Consider the following 27,036-nt stretch of genomic DNA (forward strand, 5'->3'; position numbering starts at 1 on the left):
CCAAATAAAAACAAAAACAAACTTTTCCGCAAGAAATCTATAAGGACACATTATTTTACCGTTTTAAAGGTACCAGTAATTCATAGAAGATTATTGTTGGTGGTTCATACTGATGTTCTACATATATGTGTATTTTTATGTTGTTAAATTGGAAACAAGCTCTAAGATTTCGTAAATTAATGTGCAGAACACCAAAATTCTTATCTAGCCTATCTAACAAAATAAGAAATTACACTTCTTCCAGATTCTCAAACAAACATCTATGTTCAGCACATGCATGCCTAACTATATGTTAACTGACGGACAGACTAAAGTAAGTGTACATAATCAGCTGATGTCAATTATACACATGAACATATTGATGAACTATCACGTTTGGGGTGAATGTATGAGAGTGAATATTATCCTACCCTATTTTTTATCCCAGGGATGAAATTCTCTTGTGTCAGGATGATTCTCCCTGGTGAATTTGAACCTATACCCGTTTTAGCACAAAGGTAGGATAGTATATACTGCAGTAAAACGTCCCCAGGGATAATATTTAGGTAGGATATAATCCTTGCTTACCAAATTAATGCAAGAGACATTCAAACCAATTTACCTTGTCGCTTAGTAACACCCTCAATATTTGTATGTCCTGCTAGGATAGTGATTGCTCTAAAAGTGATTTAAACTTCACACAATCAACACTGTCAGAAGTTATCACCAGCTACATTCCATGCCAAAATGGTGTCTATATGGAGTTTCTTGTGCTTTCAGTCACTGGTTTGCCTGCTCAGTTATTTTCAGGCTGCTGTGACATTTTGCTGGAATAGCCTATTGCTGAGTGTGATGTGAAACTGCATTCTCTATCTTAAGCACTTCAATCTTACACGATGAAATGCATTAACACTTATTTGAACAATTCCATTTCAGTCAATCATGAATGTACATATATTTTTCACATATGCCCAATCCCTTTTGCTTAGTATGGTATAATCATGATGATAGATAACTTAATATTTGTGAACTGTTCACCTTTAGGTTTTTGAAAGGCATTTAGAAGTGATACACATGAGGAAGAGAATTTATGGATGTCAACTTCTTTATTATGAGGAACACAACGTTTCGGAGTACATGCTTACTCCTTCATCAGATGAATGAATACCATGAGGCAGAGAGCATATATATGTTCACCTTTTATTTATACTGTAACAAATGTTATATTTGGGATAACACTGTCTTAGTAAAGTACAGATTCTCGTACTTTTTTGGGTTGAGTCCCGTCCAGGATTCGAACCCACACTTGCCAGAGTGAGGCACCTAATCGCCAGCACACAAAGTCAGCGATCTAACCCACTCAGCCACCGAGGCTTCCACAAAAATGAAAGTCTGACAACTTACTAGTCTAGATCACGTACATTGAGTAAATCCTAGATGTGTTTGCTGTTGTCCAGCCTTAGTATTGTTTCCAACCTTTGAAGATCCGGGTTAGAATAGGTCTTCAGCTACCCATGCTTGTCTTATTATGCGACTAACGGGATCTTGTGGTCAGGCTTGCTGACTGGGTTGATGCATGTCATCGTATCCCAATTGTTTGGATAGATGCTCATGATATCAATCACTGGATTGTCTAGTCCAGACTTGATTATTTACAGACTGCCATCATATAGCTGGAATATTGCTGAATGCGGTGTTAAACAACAAACAAAGTTTCCTTTCCAATAAATATTAGTCTAAACATATAGGTTATAAACTTTTCATTGGAGCAAGCTAGGAAGACTTAATGAAAGAAAAGTACCACAACCCGCTTTGGGAATCAGGATGCTGGTCCAAGTTGGACAGTGACCATGGTGACAAATATAGATTCATATAGCCATACTTATTTCTGTTTTTCATGGTTATAGATGAAAGTCGTAACACCCGAGATATCATGGCATGGGAAGGAGCCGATCTATAGCATCGACTTCCAGCCAGGGGACAGAACCATCAAACGTCTTGCCAGCGCCTCCGTCGACAAGCTCATCAGGGTAAGATGCTCATCTAGTGACCCTGAACACACTCGTCTGGTGACACAAGACATGCTCAGCAGTTGCGGTGTTCATCCAAGTTGTCAATAATGTAGATTGTCATTACAACAGAGAGATGCCATCATTCCTGATATGTCATGTTTAGGTGATGTCATCAAGTAATACCAGCTTTTTTTCTTATATTGTTTCCTTCTGATTCTTGAATTTGCTGTAGTAAGTAGTGTCACTATGTTTGCAAAGAGCTGTGAATACATCATTAGATCAGACTCTGGGAATTTTCTGACATGGGCCCTTGTTAAATATTCCAGAGGTACGCCTATACAGCACAATGTTAAAATGTATTGTATTTGGAAATGTGGGCCTTTTTTCAAATTTAGGGGCTAAAAGCACAAGGCTCCACCCTAGAATTATCCTTGGCAGATGCACTTAACAATCTCATTAAAATCAGACCTTGGTTCTCTCTACCGCTAAACAAAGATCTGAGGACATCCCATTACGGGTCACGTCAGACCAACCTTGCGCGAACTTTGACCGACCAATAGCATGACCAATCAGAAGGCAGCTTTCTCTGACAATTTCAGATGTGGCAAGTGAAGGTGGACAAGGAAGGCAAAGTAGAAACCGAGTTTCTCTCCAACCTCCGACGACACACACGCTCAGTCAATGTCTGCAGATTTTCCCCTGATGGTAAGTTTTGGTTTTCACGGTTACAGTTATCTGAGGAATTAGTCCTAGTTTGAAGTCATCAAGTCACTCAGTTGAGATGACTGTGTGCTGCATTGAGTGCTGCATGACAGTGGATTCTGGGCCTGTAGACCATCTGGATTCAAGGGGTAGGCCCAGCACCCATTTGTTGTGGTAAGACTATGATCAACCAAACTGAAGATTGAGAGGTTACAAAGTGCAACTTGGCTCATTGTGAGATATCATACTCCATTGATATATTGATGTTCATATGCTGTCAACCACTGATATGTGTAGCCCGAACTCATTATTATTTATTATTGTATGCCTGGAAAATTGCTGACAGTGGCATAAATTAACATTTGCACACTGAGCCGGAACTATGAGACTCATCACAATCACATTAAAATCAGATCTTACTTTTCACTACCGCTAAACAAAGATCTGAGGACATCCCATTACGGGTCACATCAGAACGACCTTTCCTGAACTTTGACCGATCATTAAAATGACTGACAAGAAATCGACATTAGCCAATCAGAAGACAGCTTTCTCGAGCTCTACGACCCTAGTTTCAAACTGGCAACTACGATTCGAAACATTTTTTGACATTCTCAATTAAAAATGTTAAAACTGATAAAAAGAACATTCTGGAATGGCTTATAGATTGCCTAGATTGTATGGATATAATCATGAAACCCGTAACTGTCGTTCGGAATACCCACTGTTAAATATTTCAAGGTTGCCTGATTAGAAAACACATTCCGGTTGTCACTTTAATGATCTGGTAAGCGACGCTTTGATTGGTTGGATGAAAGGTTGTTCTCATGTGACCCGTAATGGAGTGTCCTCAGATCTTTGTTTAGCGATAGCGAGAACTAAGATCTGATTTTAATGAGATTGAGACTCATCACAGAGAACCAGTTGAGCACATCTCCTAAAAGACTTCTGATGACTGAAGGCCACAAGCCAGGTACAGAAGCTTATGATTTTCATCACCTTTGGACACAATAAGCAGTAATATTGAAAATATGGTGATAGTATTCCGAAAGTACTGTAATAGTATTCAAATAGGTTTGTGATAGTATTCCCATAAAATTGTGATAGTATACCCCTTGTTTTGTGATAATATACGATAGTATTGTGATAGTATACCGATTGTATTGTGATAGTATACCGATTGTATTGTGATATTTTTCCAATAGTATTGTGATAGTATACCAATTGTATTGTGATGGCATTGTGGTAGTATTCCGAAAGTATTGTGATTGTATAACGATGATATTGTTATAGGATACCAATTGTATTGTGAGAATGTTCCGATGGTATTCCAATTGTTCTGTGATAGTATTGTGACAGTAATGTGTTAGTATTGCAATAGTACTTGTGATAGTTTTCCAATTGTATTGTGAAAATATATCAATAGTATCTAGCATTGTGGTAGTATTCATGGTATTGTGAGAGTATTCTAATAGTTCTTTGATGGTATTCTGATTGTATTGTGTAAGTGTTTTCCAATAGAACTGTGATATTGTTCCAATAGTAGTGATAGATTTATGATGGAACTAGCGCCATGACCAGTGATCTTCTCACACTGATATTTCCATTTGTCCTGAGTTCGTATTCTTTAAATTTCAGGGGACACACTGGCCTCGGCTGGAGATGGTATGTTTATTCTTTAATTTCTAAGTAGGAAATATTTTACTGTAAATTGATCATATATCATGAGACCCGTGAAGATTCCGGGATAGAATAGGCCTTCAGCAACCCAAACTTGACGTAAAAGGCGACTAACGGGATCGGGTGGTCAGGCTCACTGACTTGGTTGATACATGTCATCGATCCCAATTGCGTGGATCGATGTTCATGCTGTCAATCACTTGATTGTCTCGTCCAGACTCGATTATTTACAGACCGCCGTCATATAGCTGGAATATTGCTGAGTGCGGCGTTACACAACAAACAAACAAACAAAACAAATATATCATGATTATATTATGATTTGCTTCTGTTTGAATTTTGTGTGTTTGTGTGTGTGTGTGTGTGTGTGGGGGGGGGGGGGGGGGGGGGGGTGTGTGTTACTGTTCAATTTTTGCATGGGGTCCTTGACGTCTGCATCTGAATCTAGGGACCCCTTAAATCTCTCTGTTTAACACCAGGGCTAAGACAAGGAGCCCTTGACTTTCATGTTTACTTTCGGAGACTGAAGTGAATATCAGTTTGACGATTTACATTCTCTAATTTCATGGTGAAATGTACTTGCAGACAATGTGATATTGTTCTGGCGACTGAGTGATACGCCCACCCCTGCAAACAACATCTTCCAGGAGGAGGATGAAGATAATAAAGAGACGTGGGTTGCCACGACAACACTTAGGTAAGGAAGGACGACCAGCACAAAGACTGTCAATACCAAATTATTGGAATGGATTGTTGTGTTTGTGTTTAAAAGAGTCTAATTATTAGGAAATTACCATCACATTAAGCCTGAGAAACTCTTTTCTCCTCCGTCTTTGTGGATTGACCAAAATATCTATAACACATGATAAATAACAAGAAATAATGGAAGGAAAGAAGGTTTCGTTGTTTTTTCTAAACATTCACACGTGTATAGAATCATTTCAGCAATAGTACCTTGCAGAGTTATCCCCCTTTGACTGTTGAAAGCACTTGCATGGGTGACAGTTTATCCTTCTTTCAAAATGTTCTAAAAGTAGAGGTGAATTAATACAAATATGTGAAGCTCTTCATTGAAGCTCATGCCACACTTGTTCTGCTCTTGGTAGAGAACAAGATGTTGTTGTTCTGCAGAGCTTCGGGTAATCTGTATACAACTGACGTCTGGATTTGGTTTGCACGGTTAACAAGATTTGCACAGGATTGAGATTCAAGGTCTTGGCTTTTGAGATTTGGCTTCTGAAGTCATTCAGTTTAGATTTTGCCTTGAATAGAAAGTAAGATGGATCATCTGCATTGAAAAGGCCTTGAATTTTCCAAACCAATTCCAGATTGAAGTCAATCTCATTCAAATCAGGGGCCCGTTTCACAAAGGGATCGTAGAGCTAAGACGGTCGTAAGTCTATGTTAAAGTATAGGAGTTACGGTAGTCGTAGCGCTACGATGGCTTTGTGAAACAGGCCCCAGATATTTTGCTCTGATCAGTTCTCCTCAGCATAAAGGTCTGAGGACACCCAAACAGCATATTGTTGATGATGATAATAATGTTGGTAAATTATCAATAAAAAATATTTGAAAAATCAACATGATCAATGCTGAAATCTGTTAAAAACAATATTGTATACAATATATTGATGATCATTTGCAACAGAGCTGTCTCCCTTCCAGTGTTATGAATGTTTGCTTCATGCTTCATGTTTCTTCCCTCAGAGGTCATCTGGAGGACGTATATGACTTATGTTGGTCAGCTGATGGCCGCTACCTCATCTCAGGGTCAGTTGACAACAGTGCTATACTCTGGGACACCAGTAAAGGTGGGTTTAAGACAGTGTGTATTATTGTGGACAACAGTGCTATACTCTGGGACACCAGTAAAGGAGGGTTTTAGACAGTGTGTATTATTGTGGACACCAGTAAAGGAGGGTTTTAGACAGTGTGTATTATTGTGGACAGCAGTAAAGGTGGGTTTTAGACAGTGTGTATTATTGTGAACACCAGTAAAGGTGGATTTTAGACAGCATGTATTATTGTGGACATCAGTAAAGGTGGGTTTTAGACAGCGTGTATTATTGTGGACAACAGTGCTATACTCTGGGACACCAGTAAAGGAGGGTTTTAGACAGCATGTATTATTGTGGACACCAGTAAAGGTGGGTTTTAGACAGTGTGTATTATTGTGGACAACAGTGCCATACTCTGGGACACCAGTAAAGGTGGGTTTTAGACAGCGTGTGTTATTGTGGACACCAGTAAAGGTGGGTTTTAGACAGCGTGTGTTATTGTGGACACCAGTAAAGGTGGGTTTTAGACAGCGTGTATTATTGTGGACAACAGTGCTATACTCTGGGACAGCAGTAAAGGTGGGTTTTAGACAGGGTGTATTATTGTGGACACCAGTAAAGGTGGGTTTTAGACAGTGTGTATTATTGTGGACACCAGTAAAGGTGGGTTTTAGACAGCGTGTATTATTGTGGACAACAGTGCTATACTCTGGGACAGCAGTAAAGGTGGGTTTTAGACAGGGTGTATTATTGTGGACAACAGTAAAGGAGGGTTTTAGACAGCATGTATTATTGTGGACACCAGTAAAGGTGGGTTTTAGACAGTGTGTATTATTGTGGACACCAGTAAAGGTGGGTTTTAGACAGCGTGTATTATTGTGGACAACAGTGCTATACTCTGGGACACCAGTAAAGGAGGGTTTTAGACAGCATGTATTATTGTGGACACCAGTAAAGGTGGGTTTTAGACAGTGTGTATTATTGTGGACAACAGTGCCATACTCTGGGACACCAGTAAAGGTGGGTTTTAGACAGCGTGTGTTATTGTGGACACCAGTAAAGGTGGGTTTTAGACAGCGTGTGTTATTGTGGACACCAGTAAAGGTGGGTTTTAGACAGCGTGTATTATTGTGGACAACAGTGCTATACTCTGGGACAGCAGTAAAGGTGGGTTTTAGACAGGGTGTATTATTGTGGACACCAGTAAAGGTGGGTTTTAGACAGTGTGTATTATTGTGGACACCAGTAAAGGTGGGTTTTAGACAGCGTGTATTATTGTGGACAACAGTGCTATACTCTGGGACACCAGTAAAGGTGGGTTTTAGACAGTGTGTATTATTGTGGACAACAGTAAAGGAGGGTTTTAGACAGCATGTATTATTGTGGACACCAGTAAAGGTGGGTTTTAGACAGTGTGTATTATTGTGGACACCAGTAAAGGTGGGTTTTAGACAGTGTGTATTATTGTGGACAACAGTGCCATACTCTGGGACACCAGTAAAGGTGGGTTTTAGACAGTGTGTATTATTGTGGACAACAGTAAAGGAGGGTTTTAGACAGCATGTATTATTGTGGACACCAGTAAAGGAGGGTTTTAGACAGTGTGTATTATTGTGGACACCAGTAAAGGTGGGTTTTAGACAGTGTGTATTATTGTGGACAACAGTAAAGGTGGGTTTAAGACAGCATGTATTATTGTGGACAACAGTGCTATACTCTGGGACACCAGTAAAGGAGGGTTTTAGACAGTGTGTATTATTGTGGACAACAGTGCTATACTCTGGGACAGCAGTAAAGGTGGCTTTTAGACAGTGTGTATTATTGTGGACAAAGTATACGCCCATGATTTGTCCACAAGATGTGCCCATTGTTGCCAGCCATCCCATGTTTCTTTGTCTGCTATCTGCCTCTGCTCACCCAGCAATGAATATCTGGTGTCCACTGATGTGATGTTATATATGTTAGAAGCAGTGTAAAACCCAACTCACTCACTCACTCACTCACTCACTCACTCACTCACTCACTCACAACCCGTAAAGAACCGGTCACTCACTCGCAACCGGGATAGAATAGGTCTTCAGTAACCTATGCTTGCCGTAAAATGCGACCAATGGGATCGAGTGGTCAGGCTTGCTGACTTGCTTGATGCATGTCATCGTATCCCAATTTCATGGATCGATGCTCATGCTGTCAATCACTGGATTGCCTGGTCGATTATTTACAGACTGCCGTCATATAGCTGGAATATTGCTGAGTGCGGCATTGAACAACAAACAAACAATATTCACTCACTCACTCACTCAGTTTTCATCATTCATGTCAATGGACTCCCAATGGACACTGGGTGGCCTTGTGGTTAAAACGTTAGCTTGTCATGTCGAATGCCCGGGTTTAATTCCCCACATTGGTACAATGTGTGAAGCCCATTTCTGGTGTCAGCTGATATTGCCTGAATTTTGCTAAAAGTGATGTAAAACAATACTCACTCACTCACTCTTTACTCCAATAATGTTTGTTTGTCAAATGTTATGGTTAAGTTGGTTGATTTTATTTAATCAGTGATGGGATGGGAGGGTAATGGTGCCTACTACATCAAATAACAGAAAATGGTAATCATGCATTTTTATTTTCTCTCTACACTTTTTCAGACTGCAAGCTAGCTTTGTTCAATGACCACAAAAGTTTTGTACAGGGTGTGGCGCTTGACCCCCTGAATGAATTTGTTGCCACACTCAGTAGTGACCGGTAAGTCATCATAAACTGATCAGGGCCCCGTTCCACAAAGCGATCTTAGGGCTAAGTTGATTGTAACTCACTAAGTATGCGATCTTAAATTTTTGTTACGATCAGCTGCCCGTTCCACAAAGCAATCTTAACTAAGAGAGTTGTAAGTTTAGATCAAAATGGTAAGTTGCTCCGGACCAACTTAGGATTGCTAAAATTGATCTTAAATATTGTACCATAACAACAAAGATGGCGACTTTTATTATGGTGTTAAAGGAAATGCGTTGTCTGCTAAACATGATCAAGGGAGACCACTCTAACGGAAACTTTCTTATCTTCATGGCTGAAGATTCCGATCTTTGTTAAGATCGGCTACTTAAGAACTTGTAAAGTTACAATCGCCCTAAGATCGCTTTGTGGAACGGTTGTAAACTTTAGCTAAGACAATTTTAGAATCGACTGAAGTCTCTAAGATTGATTGTAGTTACAATAGCTTTGTGGAACGGGGCCCAGACTATCATCTGTAATGTCTGAAAATATTTTCTCTCTAATACAGCACTGAATTTCACAGATAACTGGCCAAAACAATTGTGTATACTACCAACAAAATGTAAGGGACCATGATTTCAGTGTAGCTATTGTTGAGGTGTACATTTACACTACTGTGGCGTTGCATATGAACGCAACATCTAATCCGAATGAAATTTCACGTGAACAGCATGTAATACACACAATGTGTGCGCCCATAGGGGAACTCACAACCACTAATGCAATTGAGCTAAGCACATGCTAAAAAATGCCTGTGAGACAGTATCTCAATGAACAGACAAAATAGGAATTAGGGGTACGATAGAGGAGAGTGGATGTGACGTCAGAAGTTGCCTGTGTGTAGCAAATCAAAAAGTGTAATTTCTCGATTGTGAGACAAGAACCATCAAACGGGTGGCGTTGCAATGAGTGAGTTTGGTTTTACGCCGCTTTTAGCAATATTCCAGCAATATCACGGCGGGGGACACCACAAATGGGCTTCACACATTGTACCCATGTTGGGAATCGAACCCGGGTCTTCGGCGTGACGAGCGAACGCTTTAACCACTAGGCTACCCGACCGCCCCCGTTGCTATGAGAACTGGGCAAGGCAGGCCTAAAAAAACGACACCTAGACAAGATTGTTTCACTACATTAATTGCACTATGCAAAAGATTAAAATCTGTTCCTATTTGCAATAGAGAATTCTGTACAATAACAGGAAGGCGAATTTCAACATCTACCGTTAAGAGCCAGCTCTGTGCAGCCAGCCTGAAAAGCGAGGCGCCCTGTGAAGCATGTGACCCTAACACACAGTTCCATATAAAGTTTTGAGCAATTGAGTTTTTACTCAATGGTTTCTATTTTAATTGGGCTATTACATTTCTCATTGGGTAACCAATATTTTTTCACTCATCAATTCGTCACACTCTTGGGTTTTTCCCAAAATTAGTTAACATTTTTAGATGTTAAAAAATGTAATAATGTTTTTGGATGTATATAACTATTTTGAATACATAGGCGTGACTCATAAAGTAACTCGTAATTGCGTTTTGGAAATTAGGTCCTTTGTACACATGGTGAAAAAGCTTCATTGCGAATTTACGCAAGCTGTTTTTATACATTTGAGTTTTTCATTTAATGCATGAGTTTCTGTAGCAAGTTAATTGAAAGTAATTGGGTTTTGAATATTTTTGGGGGGATATTTTACGTAAATACGCTGCTTATCTGTAGCTCTGGTAACAGCTTACCATAGGCAGCAAAGATTAGGGTGAACCATGGTGGGGCTGTGTGCGAATGGTGTTACACCGTGTATACAGACAAAGCAAGGTTTTGCCTCCGATTCACAGATGGTAGAAAACATTGGCGACGTCACGGCGAGCGGTATGGCAGGGCAACAATTCTTGACCAGGAGGCGTATGGGGGCAGTAGTGTCATGGTGTGGGGCTGTATCACACATAGCTGGCGAACTGATTTGGTTATTATGAATTGACAATTGACTGGCCAGTGATATATTGATGACATTGTGCGTCCTGTCATTGTTCCATTTGCTAGAATTATCAGCAGAACTTTTGAACTGGAAGATGGCAATGCCAGACCACATCGATCCCAGGTCTTCACCGATTATCTCCGACAAGAAGGCACACGGACATTGGACTGGCCCACTAAGTCCCCTGACTTGTCCCAAATACAGCGTTTGTAGGATATACACGAGAGACCCAGCACCTGCTTTGGGTAACTCTTCAGGCAGAATGGCAGGCAATGCCAAGGGCCACCATGTAGTAGTTTATCAACAGTATGCCAGCAAGGTGTCACATATTTTGCCCAACACGATGGCCACACCAAATGATCTTCACGCCAAAATTAATTTTACAGACATTTATCATCATTACACGTTCACTAGTGTTTCATAGGTTCCCTAATTTTTTGTCGATAGTATATAAAGCAAGATCAAACCAATACTAATAGCAGGGTGGCCATGTTGTTTTCCAGTGGTTTGGGGAATTGGTTGATATTTCATGAGATTTCATGATTGATTTCTTGATCATGTGACCGCCTCTGTGGTCTTGTGGTAGAGCGTCCACCCGGAGAGCGGAAGGTCCAGGGTTCGATCTTGGGCCGCGTCATACAAAAAGACGTTAAAAGATTGTACTTGTTGTTACCCTGTCTTGCGCTCGGCATTAAGGGGCTAAAACAAGGACTGATCGGCTCGGAGTCAGTATACTGTGTCTGAGTGGGGTATTCATGTAAAACTGCGGCATGGTATCTCAGTGAGCTAGCACTATAAATCGGCATCAGTCCGGACTAGTACAAGCAGCCGCAGCCACACACACACATACACGTGCATGCACGTTGCTATATAAGTGCAATAATCTTGGAAGCGACATTAAATCCAATTTCACCTCACCTCACCTCACCTCACCTCTTGATCATGTAGATTGGAAACTGAAACCATAAAAAGATTAATCATTGATAAGATCTACAAATTGGAACACTTTTTCAGTCTTATGTTTTCTATGCCAGGTCGTGCCGGGTGTACAACATGACCAGCAAAACCTGTGTCCACAACACCTCCAAGATGCTCATCCCGTCCACGACCTCCGACCCGGAAGTGAAACAGAAGCCTTTCAGGATGTACCACGACGACACCATGGGGTCCTTCTTCCGCCGCCTCGCGTTCTCTCCAGACGGCCAGTTTCTCATCACGCCTGCTGGATGTGTGGAGCAAGGAGACAAAGTCACTAACGCTACGTTCATCTTCACAAGGAACTGTCTTTCAAAGTAGGGAACATTCATATATAGGCCTTAAAAAAATAAAAGAATTGGTTCTCAGGCAATGACTTTTGCAAATATAGTGTGGGCGGGCATTATTTTTTGTGTTTTTTTTGCTTGTTCAAACTAGTATGTAACCAAATAAACCATTGTGTACCAACAACCTGCGAAAGGGCCTCCCTACTCCTATTGCTGCCTGGACCAAAACACAAGATGTGCAGTCAAGCAGTGTGCATGTAAAGGGAAGTAACTGTGTGCTACTTGGGATCGCACTGTTTTTAAGTGTTAGGGTTTTTATAAAAAAAAATTAAAAGGGAAATAAAAACGAAACATGTGGCAGACTTTATGATGATACAGGTGGTGCCTGAGAACCAAGACTATTATTTTTATTATTTTGTTTTAGCCTAGGACTGTACTTTTACATTTAGCTTTAGGTGAAAACAATGCAAAGTGCCTCGTGATGATTCCTGCTGAGAATGGGTCCCCAGCAACCTATGCTGGTCGTAAGAGAAGAGGGGCAGTCGGGTAGTCTAGTGGTTAAAGTGTTCGCTCGTCACGCTGAAGACCCGGGTTCAAATCCCACCATGGGTACAATGTGTGAAGCCAATTTCTGGTGACCCTAGCTGTGATATTGCTGGAATATTGCTAAAAGCGGCATAATACCATACTCACTCACCCATAAGAGAAGACTAAATGGATCGGGTGGTCAGACTCACTGACTTGGTTGATTGCGTGTCCTCTGCCCCGATGGCATGGATCAGTGCTCATAATATTAATCACTGGATTGTCTGGTCTAGACTTGAATGTTTACAGACTACCGGATAATAAGGCAGGTGTATTGCTGAGTGATGAGTTAACAAACAACAAATACAATACAAAACTGCTGGTCCACTGGACAAAGACCTGTAAGAAGTAATGAGGACTAGTGGAACGACTGACTAATAGAAAATCTCACTATAAGATGTAAACATGTTAAAACCTAAAAGAAACTCTTTATAACTGATGTGATACAGATGTCTGGGGAGTAGTATGAGTGAGTATGGTTTTACGCCGCTTTGAGCAATATTCCAGCAATATCACGGCCTGGTACACCAGAAATGGGCTTCACACATTTTACCCATGTCGGGAATCGAACCTGGGTCTTCGGCGTGACGAGCGAGCACTTTAACCACTAGGCTACCCGACAGCCCCAGGGAGTATTATGAAAGACTAGGGCTGTTTCAGTGGCACTGGTCCAGATGACCTTATATGTACATGACTTCTTTCATAGGTGAGACCGCCTCCGTGGTCTAGTAGATCCCCGGCCGCATCATACCAAAAGACGTTAAAAGATGGTACTTGTTGTTACCCTGTCTGGCGCTCGGCATTAAGGGGCTAAAACAAGGACTGGTCGGCTCGGAGTCGGTATACTGTGTCTGAGTAGGGTATCATGTTAAACTGCAGCATGGTATCTCAGTGTGCTAGCACCATAAATCGGCAGCAGTCCGGACTAGTACAAGCACGCACTCACCCCCCCCCCCCCACACACACACACAGTGTTGAATCTAGTTGTGTATCCTATATCAAATACCGTATTCAAAGTAATAAGCGCACAGGGCTCTCTCAAAATTAGAAATAGGGGCTCTTATTAGAATATTATTTTGGCGAAAAACACAGAGTTGAAAGATGGTCAATTTCATGGTTTATGCTGCCAGCCTGAAATGTTTATATATGACAGATATATTTTTCCAGAATTTAATTGCTCATAATTAAGGGTGCATATTACACATGAGAGCATATTACACACGAATAGATAAGTCTTGTGTACATTGATCAACCGAAGGGTGCTAATTAGGATTGTTCACTAGCCAATATATTAGCAAATATAGCTGTGGGCGCTTATTCTGTCAAATACGGTAATTAAACTATCATTTTTCACAGGCCAGCATTGTACTTACAAAGTCCACAGAAGCCCACAATTGCTGTCCGACCATGCCCTCAACTCTTTGAACTGAGGAAAGTTGATAATAAAAATATAAAGGGTAAGAAATCTTGATTTATATTTTGTACAATAATCAGGATCAGACCTTTTGCTCCTGTACAAGAACATCATTTATCAAAGTCACCGCATCCCTTGGAGTCAATTTATCAGTGTCAAGAGGGAAATAGTTTTCTTTTTTATTTTGTATCTATAAATGTTTGACAAAAAGATTGACTTGATGGTGAAACTTTTATAGTCAGGATTATTGGCCCAGAACAGAGGTAATTGATGATGTGTCTTTGCTCCTGTGATTTTGTGTAAGAAGTGTCAGAATTAATTGATATTATTTTTGGGTGCATTTTATAACTGTTTGATATATATGACTAATTTGATTCAAATGATTCATTGTTGTAGACCAAGAAAACAACGATCTTAAGGAATGGGAGAAATATTCCACATTATTTTGGTGAGTCATCTATGTCTGTTTTCCCCATCAGGGATTCCCTGACAAAGTAGGCTGTATATGCCCGGGTTGGAATAGGTCCCCACCAGTCTGTGCTGGTCGTAAGAGCCGACGTAATGGATCGAGTGGTCAGGTTGAATTGGTTGATAGCGTGCCATTAAACCCTGATGGCGTGGATTGTTGTTCACAATATCCATCACTGGACTGTCTGGTCCTGACTTGATTATTTACAGTCTGGCAATATGTAACTAGAAAATTGCTGAGTGTTGCGTTTAACAGCAAGCAGACGATAGATGAGAATCAGGTGGTCATCATGGGATGCATTGTTATTGCTTTTATTGTTTCCTGGCCACTTTGATATAACTGGAATACTGCTGGCGGAAGGACAAGGCAGGTTAAACAACCATCGATCTTAAGGGTAGAGACCCTGTGAAGATCCGGGGTAGAATAGTACTTCAGCAACCCATACTTGCCGTAAAAGGCGACTAACGGGATCGGGTGGTCAGGCTCACTGACTTGGTTGATACATGTCATCGTATCCCAAATGTGTGGTTCGATGCTCATGATTTCAATTACGGGACTGTCTGGTCAAGACTCGATTATTTACAGACCACCGTCATATAGCTGTAATATTGCTGAGTGCAGCGTTAAACAACAAATAAACAAACAAACTTAAGGGTTGAAATGTTGATTCATAACTATCAATGTGCTATTAGCCATTCCGAATGCTGACTGATCAGTTGAAGTGCTTCGTTGTTGAGGACAATACAATGTGAAGGCATCCATTGATATAACGTTTTTTGTCAGAATTTGACCACAATTGTTGGTAATTGTTGATATGCCTATTATGATTGAATGTTATTGTCATTAGAGTATATCCTTCCATGACTTTATCACTTGGCACGGGGCCAGGTGGTCTAGTCATCTAAGGTGCCGCAATTCGCTATGCATAATCTCATCCCTTTGGCACACCAGAAATCTATGATCGTGGGTTCAAATCCACGTCCGCCCCAATTATGTTTCTAGGTTTCTAAGCACCATAAACGTGCTCGTGGGTTTCAACATAGCTTCAGCTTTCCTCCAACATTAAGCTGACACGCCATGATATAAGTGGTACTTTGTTCAAAGCAGCGTTAAACCCAACTCACTCACTCACTCACTCACTCACTCACTCATTTTGTCATATGTCAAACAAAGGTAAAAGGTCAAGGTACTTTGTTCAAAGCAGCGTTAAACCCAACTCACTCACTCACTCACTCACTCATTTTGTCATATGTCAAACAAAGGTAAAAGGTCAAGGTCACAAGGTAAAAAGAACTCCCTAACGAGTTGGTGGTGATACAAAAGTATCAATGTGTTATACTAGGTATGTGCCTCTCTAAGATGGGGGGTGGGGGCCTTCCTGCTTTGGTCAAGAAAAATCAGAAGTCAAGGTTAGCGTTCAGGTTTTTGTAAAACCTGGTGATATCATTTTCAGTGTCTGAAACAAGATTTCCTCAACATGAATGAAACTTTTTATTTGTGTGCATCTTAAATCCTACCCCATCATGTCAGTGGCTTTTTAGTCACAGGTCAAGGTCACCTTAAAGGTAATTGTGAAAAGTAGTTGTATCATTCATTGCCAACTTCTGTTATACAGTCAAGTCCCGTTAATCCGACATCGATGGTTGCATATAATTGTGTCGGATGAACGAGTATGTCGGATAAACGAAATTTAGTAGTATCAACGTTCGTGATCGAAAATCGGGCAACTACATGATAGATAAGGATTCAAACACGTTATAAAAAATATAAAATATATATTCATATTGTTATGTTAAATTGTTGGCGGAATATGTTTTCTAATCATTCAACCTCTAAAGTTTAACACAAAAAACTGTGTCGGACTGTTTGACAGATTCAAAATACTTTAAAAAGCATAGTCTGGAATGGAAGTCGCAACTTTGAAACTGGTACGCAAAGCTTAAGAAAGCTGCTTTCTAAGTGGCTATCGTCGACTTCCTGTTGGTCATTTCATTGGTAGGTCATAGTTCGCAAAAGGTTGTTCTGACGTGACTTGTAATGGGATGTCCTCATCGATAGCGAGAACTTGTATCTGATTTTAATAAGATTGAGGTAATCTAAGCATGTGAATTATCCTGTTTTCTTTATTTAAAGCATTAATTGTTTATTGTTAAGCAAGTTTATCGCTTCAGCTTTGTAATATGCAGCTACCAGCCGACTCGCCTCGCATCAAAACACTGGCTGTGTACTCACGGGCAGATGACCACGGAGTATGCTGATCACTGTGTCGGATTAACGAGACTGATTAGTGATTTCGGTATATCGTTGCAAATTAGGTGTGTCGGAGTCGGAGTGCGAGAATGTCGGATTAACGGGTCTAAATAGCACTGATTTAATCGGTTCCCGTAATTAGTGTCGGATAAAGCCGATTGTCGGATTAATGAGTGTCGGATTAACGAGACTTGACTGTACGTTCAAATAAACAATCAAGTGACTTTGAAATTGTAGCTCAAGTATATTCCAAGTAAGTCAAGGTCACTACCAAGGTCACAGCAATTTGGAGTCATTAAGCTGTTTATATGGGTTAATTGAATTCTGCAGCTGAGTGATGAGATATTATTTTTTTTAACCATAAAAGCCTTTGATCATGCCAGTATTGGTTCTAAGAGGTTAAAAAAATACCATTGCCCGACAGTCACTTTTACCAGTCAGGCAAGCTATCCTCATCACTGAAGCAGTGAAGTGCACGGTTGTACGGCCTGATTATGGGGGCTTTCAGGAAATGGCAGTGAAGCGTCTGCCTGTTTTTGCAAGTACTTGCAAACTACGTTGAACTTACACTTATGACTGTTTTCAATCCTTGGTAAATATATTTGGCCCCAGGTCTTTGGCATATGTTGGTAAAAAAATCCAAATTGGATTAATACTTTTTAAATTCTGGTTCAGATGTCAGCTCCAGAGATTCATACTTAGTTTTACATTGTAATATCTATTGGATTGGAAGCAAAGAATATGTTAAGAGAAGGACAAAGAAATCCAAAACACTTTGAAAATCATCTCCAGTTGAGACAAAATAGCACTTGATGTACCAATTACCTTGCATGGGCACTCCTGGAATGGTACCTATTTCTTCTTCAAAGGTGTCTCTGTCCAGATTATATAAGTTCCCCAAGTATCGGAAATATGTTGTTATGTTTTGCTGAGCCACTTCCTATAGCAGCCTTTACAGGGCTTGGAGAGGTTTATGAGTGTCATGAAAAGACTTGAAAATACTACTTACTTTTGGTAATTAAAGCATTTGACCTAGAAATGCACTGGAATGTCATGAGGAACTCGTTCAAATTCCTTTCAAAGTACACTTGAATTGAAATTCTTTCAAAAACATAAGTGGTGCAATGATTATAAAAAATATCAGACATACTTTTTGTACAATTTGATATTTATTTGAAGTGGGCATCTGTAACAAGTCCAGGATTCCCTACATAAGTTGACAATTTGATTTGCTCTGGTGAACTATTGTATATATACACACGGAAAGAAGTTAAGCACCACCTATATATTTACCATGTAGAATTGTCATGTTTTAGAATTGTATCCTGTATTACATTTCTGACAAAACATTTTTGTACACAGTGTGACATACACATGTTGATATACAGGACAGAATCTGAGTATGAAGCAATACAGATGTGACGACCCAGTCTGCTGCTTCCTCAGCTTCTTCCCGTCATATGATGTGACCTTGTCATCTTGTACTTGTGACCTTGTCCTTGCGACCTTGTACTTGTGACCATGTCCTTGCGACCTTGTACTTGTGACCTTGTCCTTGCGACCTTGTACTTGTGACCTTGTACTTGCGACCGTCTGAAGCAATTCTGATCTCGGACATTTATAAAACAGATCAATGTCATATGGCGATATTTCTTAGAGTTTTGAGTAAATGAATGGCTTGTTTTTTACCTTTATCCAGCTGCTCTGTTTGCTTGGTTAAAGTAAGAGAGGGTTTTTATTGTAGGGGTGGGTGGGCTGGTGGAATTGGTCTTGTTCTGCTGACACACACACACATTTTTTCATGACCCCCTCCTCTAATATAAATATCTCTCTTTATATATCATGCAATGTTATTAAGAAATGAATCCTTGTCACATTATTTTACCGCTTCCACATTGTCATGTATTCTGTGCTATGGGCCTGTGGCCTTACAGTTATATATGAATTTACTGGATTGAATTGACATGTTAAAGCGGTTGACTGGGGATTTGTTTTTCAAATTTCATGCGAACACTGAATGCCTTTTCCTTCGTTTGAGAGAGAATTTTAAAGTCTATTGAATCATTGAGGAGTCTGTTAAATCATCTGGGATTTTTTTTAATTGCTCAGCAACCAGTTAAATCGTTCAGGAGTCTAATGAATCATTCAGGAGTCTTGTGAATTGCTCAGCAGTCTGTTGAATCATTTAGGATTCTGTTGAATCATCCAGGAGTTGAGTGAATTGTTTAGGAGTCTATTGAATAATCCAGGAGTCTAGTAAATCGTTCAGCAGTCTGTTGAATCATTTAGGAGTCTGTTGAATCATCCAGGAGTTGAGTGAATTGTTTAGGAGTCTAATGAATCATCCAGGAGTCTTGTGAATCGTTCAGCAGTCTGTTGAATCATTTAGGATTCTATTGAATCATCCAGGAGTCTAGTAAATCGTTCAGCAGTCTGTTGAATCATTTAGGAGTCTGTTGAATCATCCAGGAGTTGAGTGAATTGTTTAGGAGTCTAATGAATCATCCAGGAGTCTAGTAAATCGTTCAGCAGTCTGTTGAATCATTTAGGATTCTGTTGAATCATCCAGGAGTTGAGTGAATTGTTTAGGATTCTATTGAATCATCCAGGAGTCTAGTAAATCGTTCAGGAGTCTGTTGAATCATTTAGGATTCTATTGAATCATCCAGGAGTCTAGTAAATCGTTCAGGAGTCTGTTGAATCATTTAGGATTCTATTGAATCATCCAGGAGTCTAGTAAATCGTTCAGGAGTCTGTCTGCACATGTTACATTCTGTTTCAGTTTACCGTACCGCGTGGTGTTCGCTGTTGTGTCTGAAGACGCGGTGCTGTTGTACGACACCCAGCAGACGACCCCCATCGCCTACATCGGCAACACTCACTACCTGCAGATGACAGACATCACATGGTGGGTAATCTCTCCCTATTGGCTGGTCATGTTTCACTCACATACGCCAACCACGCATTTGCTGGAACCTTTATGATATTTATGCAATTCTAGCAATCCGATAAAGTAAAAAATACCACAAATTTTGCCAAAAGATACATCACAATTTGATTTAGTTATTGATTTCACGGGGTAGCCTATTGGTTAAAGCGTTTGCTCACCATGCCAAAGACACTGGTTCAATTCCCCACATGGGTACATGTCCCCTGCCGTGATACGGCTGGAATATAGCTAAAAGATTTTTAGGAGTTTGGGCAATGTAATTATAATATTATTGAATAAAGAATCCCTACTGCGTGGATCGTTGCTCATGATGTCAATCGCTGGATTATCTGGTCCAGTCTCGATTATTTAGAGACCCCTGTCATATAGAATGTTGCTGAGTGCGGCGTAAACAACATGCAAACAAAACAGGACTCGGCCTGGAAAATTCAAAAGTACTATATATTTTATTATAAAATTTTCATGACCCTCCCGAAATGTGTGTATTTTTGTTTTTAAGACTCTCTCCTAGAGACTGCCGTTTGTTTGGTCTCTCTCCCCTCATTCCCCCTGTAAATAGATGTAGTACTTTGTTCCTCATCATGAGGCTGTGGTAGCCTAGTGGTTAAAGCATTTGCTTGTCACCCCAAAAGTCAAGGTTCAGTTCCCCCACATGGGTTCCTCCAATGGTGTACTGCTCCATGGTATGGAAACTAGGCACTATACAGATTATTATGTTATTATAACATTGCTAAAAGAGGATGTAAGACCACACTTCCCTCACCATTCCTGATCCTTGAATACAATTGAATATAATTAAATACAACCCTTTGATAATGAATTATCCCCAACATAATTCCATTAAGTAAAATATTCCTAACCATCTTGCCAGACTTGCACAGATAAGACCAAGTGTTATGAGTGTTAGAAAGATATGTTTTTGATGTTCTCAGAGACCATCGTTTCTGGCTAATTTAAACTTGTTTTTGAGAAAATGGGTAAAAAATCAAAGGGTAGAGTTTTAAGCGCAGCTTTTGCACTTATAAAAACTCTAATAACGTGAAGTGTTCTTCACATAGATGTTTTAATGACTCCATAAAAAGTCACCAGAAAAATGCCCATAGGATATAAAAACCTGTAAATAGTTTCTTTGTAAAAGAAAACAGACTGCTGCTTTTTGAAACGAACCGTCATCAACTTCGTGATGTTTGAGTGTTTTTTCTGTGTTTTTAAGTCAATGTTCTTCACCTCCCAAGTTGAGATATTAGTTTCGTGGTCCCCAGAATGTCAATACATCAGCAAAATGTTACTCTCCATGTCCTCTCCTGTTTCCTGTGTTCCTGCCAGTGATGATACGTCCATGCTACAGGCACATGTGGTGCCGCCGTCTGACATCCCTGACGATGTGGTGCATGGGGCCATCTGAGGCAGACATCACTCAGAGTAAAGTAGCTCCTGAGTGATAAGTTTAAGAAATTATGTGTGATATATTCCTTGTGTTGTCTGTGATATATTCCTTGTGTTGTCTGTGATATATTCCTAGAGTTGTCAGTGATATATTCCTAGAGTTGTCAGTGATATATTCCTAGAGTTGTCAGTGATATAGTCCTGGAGTTGTCAGTGATATAGTCCTGGAGTTGTCATGATATAGTCCTGGAGTTGTCATGATATAGTCCTGGAGTTGTCAGTGATATAGTCCTGGAGTTGTCAGTGATATAGTCCTGGAGTTGTCAGTGATATAGTCCTGGAGTTGTCAGTGATATAGTCCTGGAGTTTTCAGTGATATAGTCCTGGAAATGTCATGATATATTGCTGCAGTTGTCAGTGATATATTCCTGGAGTTGTCATGATATATTCCTGGAGTTGTCTGTGATGTATTCCTGGAGTTGTCATGATATATTCCTGGAGTTGTCAGTGATGTATTCCTGGAGTTGTCATGATATATTGCTGGAGTTGTCAGTGATATAGTCCAGGAATTGTCATGATATATTCCTGGCGTTGTCTGTGATGTATTCCTGGAGTTGTCATGATATATTCCTGGAGTTGTCTGTGATGTATTCCTGGAGTTGTCTGTGATGTATTCCTGGAGTTGTCATGATATATTCCTGGAGTTGTCATGATATATTCCTTCAATTGTCTGTGATATACTCCTGGAGTTGTCATGATATATTCCTGGAGTTGTCATGATATATTCCTGGAGTTGTCATGATATATTCCTGGAGTTGTTAGTGATATATTCCTGCAATTGTCTGTGATATACTCCTGGAGTTGTCTGTGATATATTCCTGGAGTTGTCTGTGATATATTCCTGGAGTTGTCTGTAATATATTCCTGGAGTTGTCAGTGATATATTCCTTGTGTTGTCTGTGGTATAGTCCTGGAGTTGTCAGTGATATATTCCTGGAGTTGTCTGTGATATATTCCTGAAGTTATCATGATATATTGGAGCTACTGAGGGGTTAATAATGCATGGATGTTCAGGAATCTAAGATGAAGTGTGCTGTCTATCTTACACAGGGAGCTGTGAGTGACCAGTGAAGATACAACACTTGCCTAAAGCAATGTGGATTATCTTCTTGTTTTTGTTATAATTTTTTGTTGAAAATCATTATCCTCAAAAAGTCCCCCACAAACCATTTTTTCACAAGCATCCAGCGCATAAAGAAAACATCAAAATAAATTCCAAATGAGAATCCCCTCAGCATGTTCTTCCTGTGTATGAGGTCACGTTTGTATGTCAGTGTTAACCTACTCTTGCCAGTGATGATACGTCCATGCTACAGGCACATGTGGTGCCGCCATCTGACGTCCCTGACGATGTGGTGCATGGGGCCATCTGAGGCAGCTAGAAATATTGCTAAAAGTTTTGTAATACCAACTGAAATTGTTTGAAAGCTCACTTGAGTCACACATTGAGCTATACAACATGTGATTATTCGCTTTAAAGGCCTTAAAAAGGCCTTAAATGTTTTTTTGCATTAACAATGGAGTGGCAGGTGCTTGATATGTTCCTGGGTGCCGTTGTTCAAAACAACCTTAGCGCTACAACTGTAGTAAGTCTATGTTAAAGTATGGGAGTGACAATTACCTTAGCGCTAAGATCGCTTTGTACAACGGCACCCAGTGGTGTTTTCAGTGAGATGTAGAGGGTCGTGCAATGTTGATGGAGACACCAGTGTTAGGAAGTCGATGCTTGGCTGTCACTTGCAAGAGTTTATTGCCAGTAACTTAAGTTAAAGGATTCACATTGATGAAGGAAGTTTGTGAAAATAATTTCAACCTGATTTATTTTCCGAATGGGGCGTCAGCTGCCAGATTTGAATTCCATGTCAGAGGTTGATTAGGTGACTGTGAAAACTGACTACGTCACTAACATTTTACAGACAGGCACAAACAAATCACAAACAATTTACATGGATCGATGCTCATGATGTCAATTACTGGATTGTCTGGTCCAGACTCCATTATTTACAGACCACCATCATTTTGCTGTTATATTGCAACATGCAGCGTTAAAGAACAAACAAACAAACAAATCATTATATTGTGACTAAGCATTCCAGATAGACCTCTGTCTTTCAGCTGTTTGAGTACTCACAAAGAAATTGCTACCATAAATGACCATTGTCTAATTCTACCATGAAGTTGGCCAATCACAATCAAGCATGTTCTTATCAGAAGTTTCAAATCCAAATAACCACCTCTAACTGTAACAATGATTTGAAGACGCATCACTGCAAGTGACCCAGCCCTACACCGAAAACGGTATGTTTATCTCCTAATTTGACACTGCTCTTCTCTGCAGGTCAAGCAATGGTCGGATACTGGTGGCATCCTCTTCGGATGGCTTCTGCACGCTGGTGACATTTGACGAGGGAGAGCTTGGGGTCCCCTACGTTCCCGAGGAGAAACAAGCAGATGTGAAGGACTCAGAATCTTCATCTGACGCTCCAAGCATCGACCTCAAGTCAGAATCTCGCTTGCGGACGGAGCCAGTGGCGAAGATGGCCCAGCGCACCACAAGCCCGGATAAATTGGTATGAACGGAAGTTGTCATTCAAACTCTTCCAGTTTCTGAAATTTTTCTTGAGAAACACGGCACGTAGATTCTGTCTTGACAAGGCATTGAAGGTGGATTGTGTCCCTTGAAAAGGAAGAGAATTATAAGTTTATGCCCACCTCAAGTGTACTACTTAAATATAAACCTTTCTTGCCAAAGTTTGAAAAAAAAATGTTGAAATCTGAAAAATAATTCTGTAAAAGCAAACAATGTTCAACAGCAAGTGGATGGACGGGTACTTTGTGAGAGAATTTGACCCTGATCATTGGTAGTTGGAAGATTTTACATTGAGTGGAGGGGGCTGAGAGTTCACATCATGTATTGACAAGAGAGTGAAGTAGACAGGTCTTGCAAAGAAAGAAACATCAAACAAGATCAGATTTTAAAAAGGATTAAGAATATCGCAGTGATTGAGGTGGCATTTTGTGTCCATGACGGTGACTGTTTCTTCAAGACACCATCATCTGCCACCATTGTTGATGTTTTTTAAAATAAAACTATTCGAAATGAGGAGTCTTTGATGTTTGCTCCAGTAATATTTGAATTTTGGCCTTAAAATCTTTGTCATAAGGGCAATGACAATGTCTAATGATTTTAAAGTCTTAGTTTCAAACACTAAAACATTTGACTTCAAAGACTGCTGTTCCAAATGTGATGATACTCTGAATGGTCTGTTTATTACCATGACAGTCTGAACTTATAAAGATTAAGGAATATTAGTTGCATGATTCTCACAGTGTAATGGTTGGGTTTTTTTCAGTTTGAAGGTTAAGGTGCTCGAAATGTTTTCAAATCCATTTAGTCTGTGTAATGTGTTTGAAATGTGAGGGAAATGGCACGACAATGTTCAAATGAAATAAATGGTAGTAGACAAATCTAGGGCTCGTGCCTAGTGTGTTCTAGGGCTCCTGGATAATGCAGGGAACGAGGCTGCAGGTTTTTAGAGTATTTTATCTAAGGTTCTTGCAGTTCTGGAAAATGTATGTGAAAATGGGTTATATCAAAGAATTTTATGAAACCGATTTGGAGAGGAATCTGAAGTAAAAAAATACTGAACAGCATGTCTTTGATAAAATGAGGTGAAGATTTGCAACAGCATCCTCATCCTTGATTGTCTAGGGTACCGGTATTATGTCCCGTCTGCTAGGATAAATACCCTGGACTGGTTCACAACCCCAGCTTCATACCCATGCTAATAGGTTTCACCAGAGTGGTTACAATCTGAGACCTGCATTATTTTTGGCTTTCCTCCCACATTAAATAGAAACACCTTGACAGAACTGGTATAAACTCACTCATTACCATTGCTTCAATTTTGCTTGTATAGATTACAGAGTCAGCTACAGCTATTTCATAACCCTCGTTGATCTAGTGTTACTACATTTTCAACAGACCTGTGAAGATCTGGGGTAGAATAGGTCTTCAGCAACCCATGCTTGCCGTAAAAGGCGACTATGCTTGTCGTAAGAGGCGACTAACAGGATCGGGTGGTCAGGGTTGCTGACTTGGTTGATGCATGTCATCTTATCCCAATTGCGTGGATCGATGATCATGATGTCAACCACTGGACTGTCTGGACCAGATTTACAGACCGCCATCATATAGCTGTTATATTGCTGGGTGTGGCATTAAACAACAAACAAACAAAACCTCAGTGGGCTAGAATGTGTGAGGACATTCAAGTTAAAGACTACAATAACGTGTATTCTTCGTACGATGTCTAAATGATTGTGTGTTTTGTATACCCAGAATGATGACTGCTGTCGAGTGCGGCGTTAAACAACAAACAAAACAAACATTTTCAGGGTTTGTCCAGGGTTTTACCTTGACGAACCAGGTGACCAGCACCTCTTAGTTTCAAGAGTTCTTTCAGGAATTATGAGTGTCCTGTGAAGGATTGAAATGGTGTACGTACTGTAAGATTTGATAATTGTTTTAATTACCGAATCTTTTTCTTTCTTGTCAAGAGTTTGGTAAACTGAACATTATTGTGCATCCCTTGGGCGATCTTAGCGCTAAGATGATCGTAACTCCCATACTTTAACATAGGCTTACAATAGTCTTAGCGCTAAGATGATCGTAACTCCCATACTTTAACATAGGCTTACAATAGTCTTGGCGCTAAGATGATCGTAACTCCCATACTTTAACATAGGCTTACAATAGCCTTAGCGCTAAGATCGCTTTGTGCAAGTGGGCCCTGGACAGACAATTGTGTGTCTTGTAACACCCTGCAAGTCCTTATGAACTTGATACTTTCTGAATGTAGTCTTAGCAAAGATGTCTCATAAAGGTGCTCACTAATCCATGAGTTACTGATTCTTGGGGCTTTAAGTCTCCGTAATGTAACAGACAGTGTTTTCATTTTCTCCAGAAATCCCCGCCAGAAACTGCTGCAATGGAAGTAGACACAGGAAGCGAGGACCTTATTCTCATTCTGGACGACACAACAAACGATGCGTCTGGCTTAGACAAGTCTCACAGCAGTGATACAAGCAGAAGTGGCGACACTCAGACAGCATCTGACAAGATGGATACTGAGAACAACAAGAGTAAAGACGAGGTTCCCCCCACAAGTAGCAATATAGCCGTGAAACCACTGAACACTCAGATGAAATTCCCTGAAAATGGGTCTGGACTTGCTGTGAAACCCGTTGCTGGCTCAAGTGGTACGACGGCTGGGAGTAAGCCGAAGCGTATTCAGTTCCAGACAATATCCCTTCTCAAGCCTAAGTGAGATTATTTTATGAAAATGCGCAACTACTAAAAGAAACATGATGTATCGAAGGAGAGATTGATTAGCCAATCTACAGTGCATATTTTGAGCATGTTTTTTCTGCGTAAGAGAGACGTCACGCTGTTAGATCAATCAGTTTATGTCTGGAACTGAAAAAAACAAAAGGTTTCTTGTTAATTGCCAGATTCCTAGTTTGGCAGACAGACATATTTGTAAGAGATGTGCAACTCAAGTGCTTTATGATCTTGGAGGATTTTATACACATTGTCAGTGTGAAATGGATTTTTAAGATAAAATTCAATTTTCCCATCTGTGTTGTCTGTTTGATTAAATGCTTGGATGGAGTATTGCATTCATAGCCTATTGGGTTTTGTGGAGCGAAATATTATTCAGAATTTCTTTATTTGAGCTCAGAATCAGATACTTTTCCAGCATGTG

At 40.1% G+C, this 27,036-nt stretch overlaps 1 protein-coding gene across 1 annotated transcript; it reads left to right on the forward strand.

Annotated features, from left to right (window-relative positions):
- LOC139474663 (chromatin assembly factor 1 subunit B-like) lies at window positions 1-26,843 on the forward strand. Its single transcript, XM_071257758.1, has 13 exons — window positions 1-69; window positions 1,887-2,009; window positions 2,591-2,696; window positions 4,332-4,358; window positions 4,959-5,070; window positions 6,081-6,184; window positions 8,800-8,896; window positions 11,927-12,184; window positions 14,096-14,196; window positions 14,550-14,601; window positions 19,655-19,780; window positions 23,607-23,838; window positions 26,236-26,843. Exons 2-13 carry the CDS (start codon window positions 1,887-1,889, stop codon window positions 26,596-26,598), a joined length of 1,701 nt encoding a protein of 566 aa, XP_071113859.1. The 5' UTR covers window positions 1-69; the 3' UTR covers window positions 26,599-26,843.
- Window positions 26,844-27,036: the final 193 nt, after the last annotated feature.

The sequence above is a fragment of the Haliotis cracherodii genome, unplaced genomic scaffold (genome assembly GCF_022045235.1).
Source record: "Haliotis cracherodii isolate W230 unplaced genomic scaffold, xgHalCrac1.p SCAF_3, whole genome shotgun sequence".
NCBI classification, from domain to species: domain Eukaryota; kingdom Metazoa; phylum Mollusca; class Gastropoda; order Lepetellida; family Haliotidae; genus Haliotis; species Haliotis cracherodii.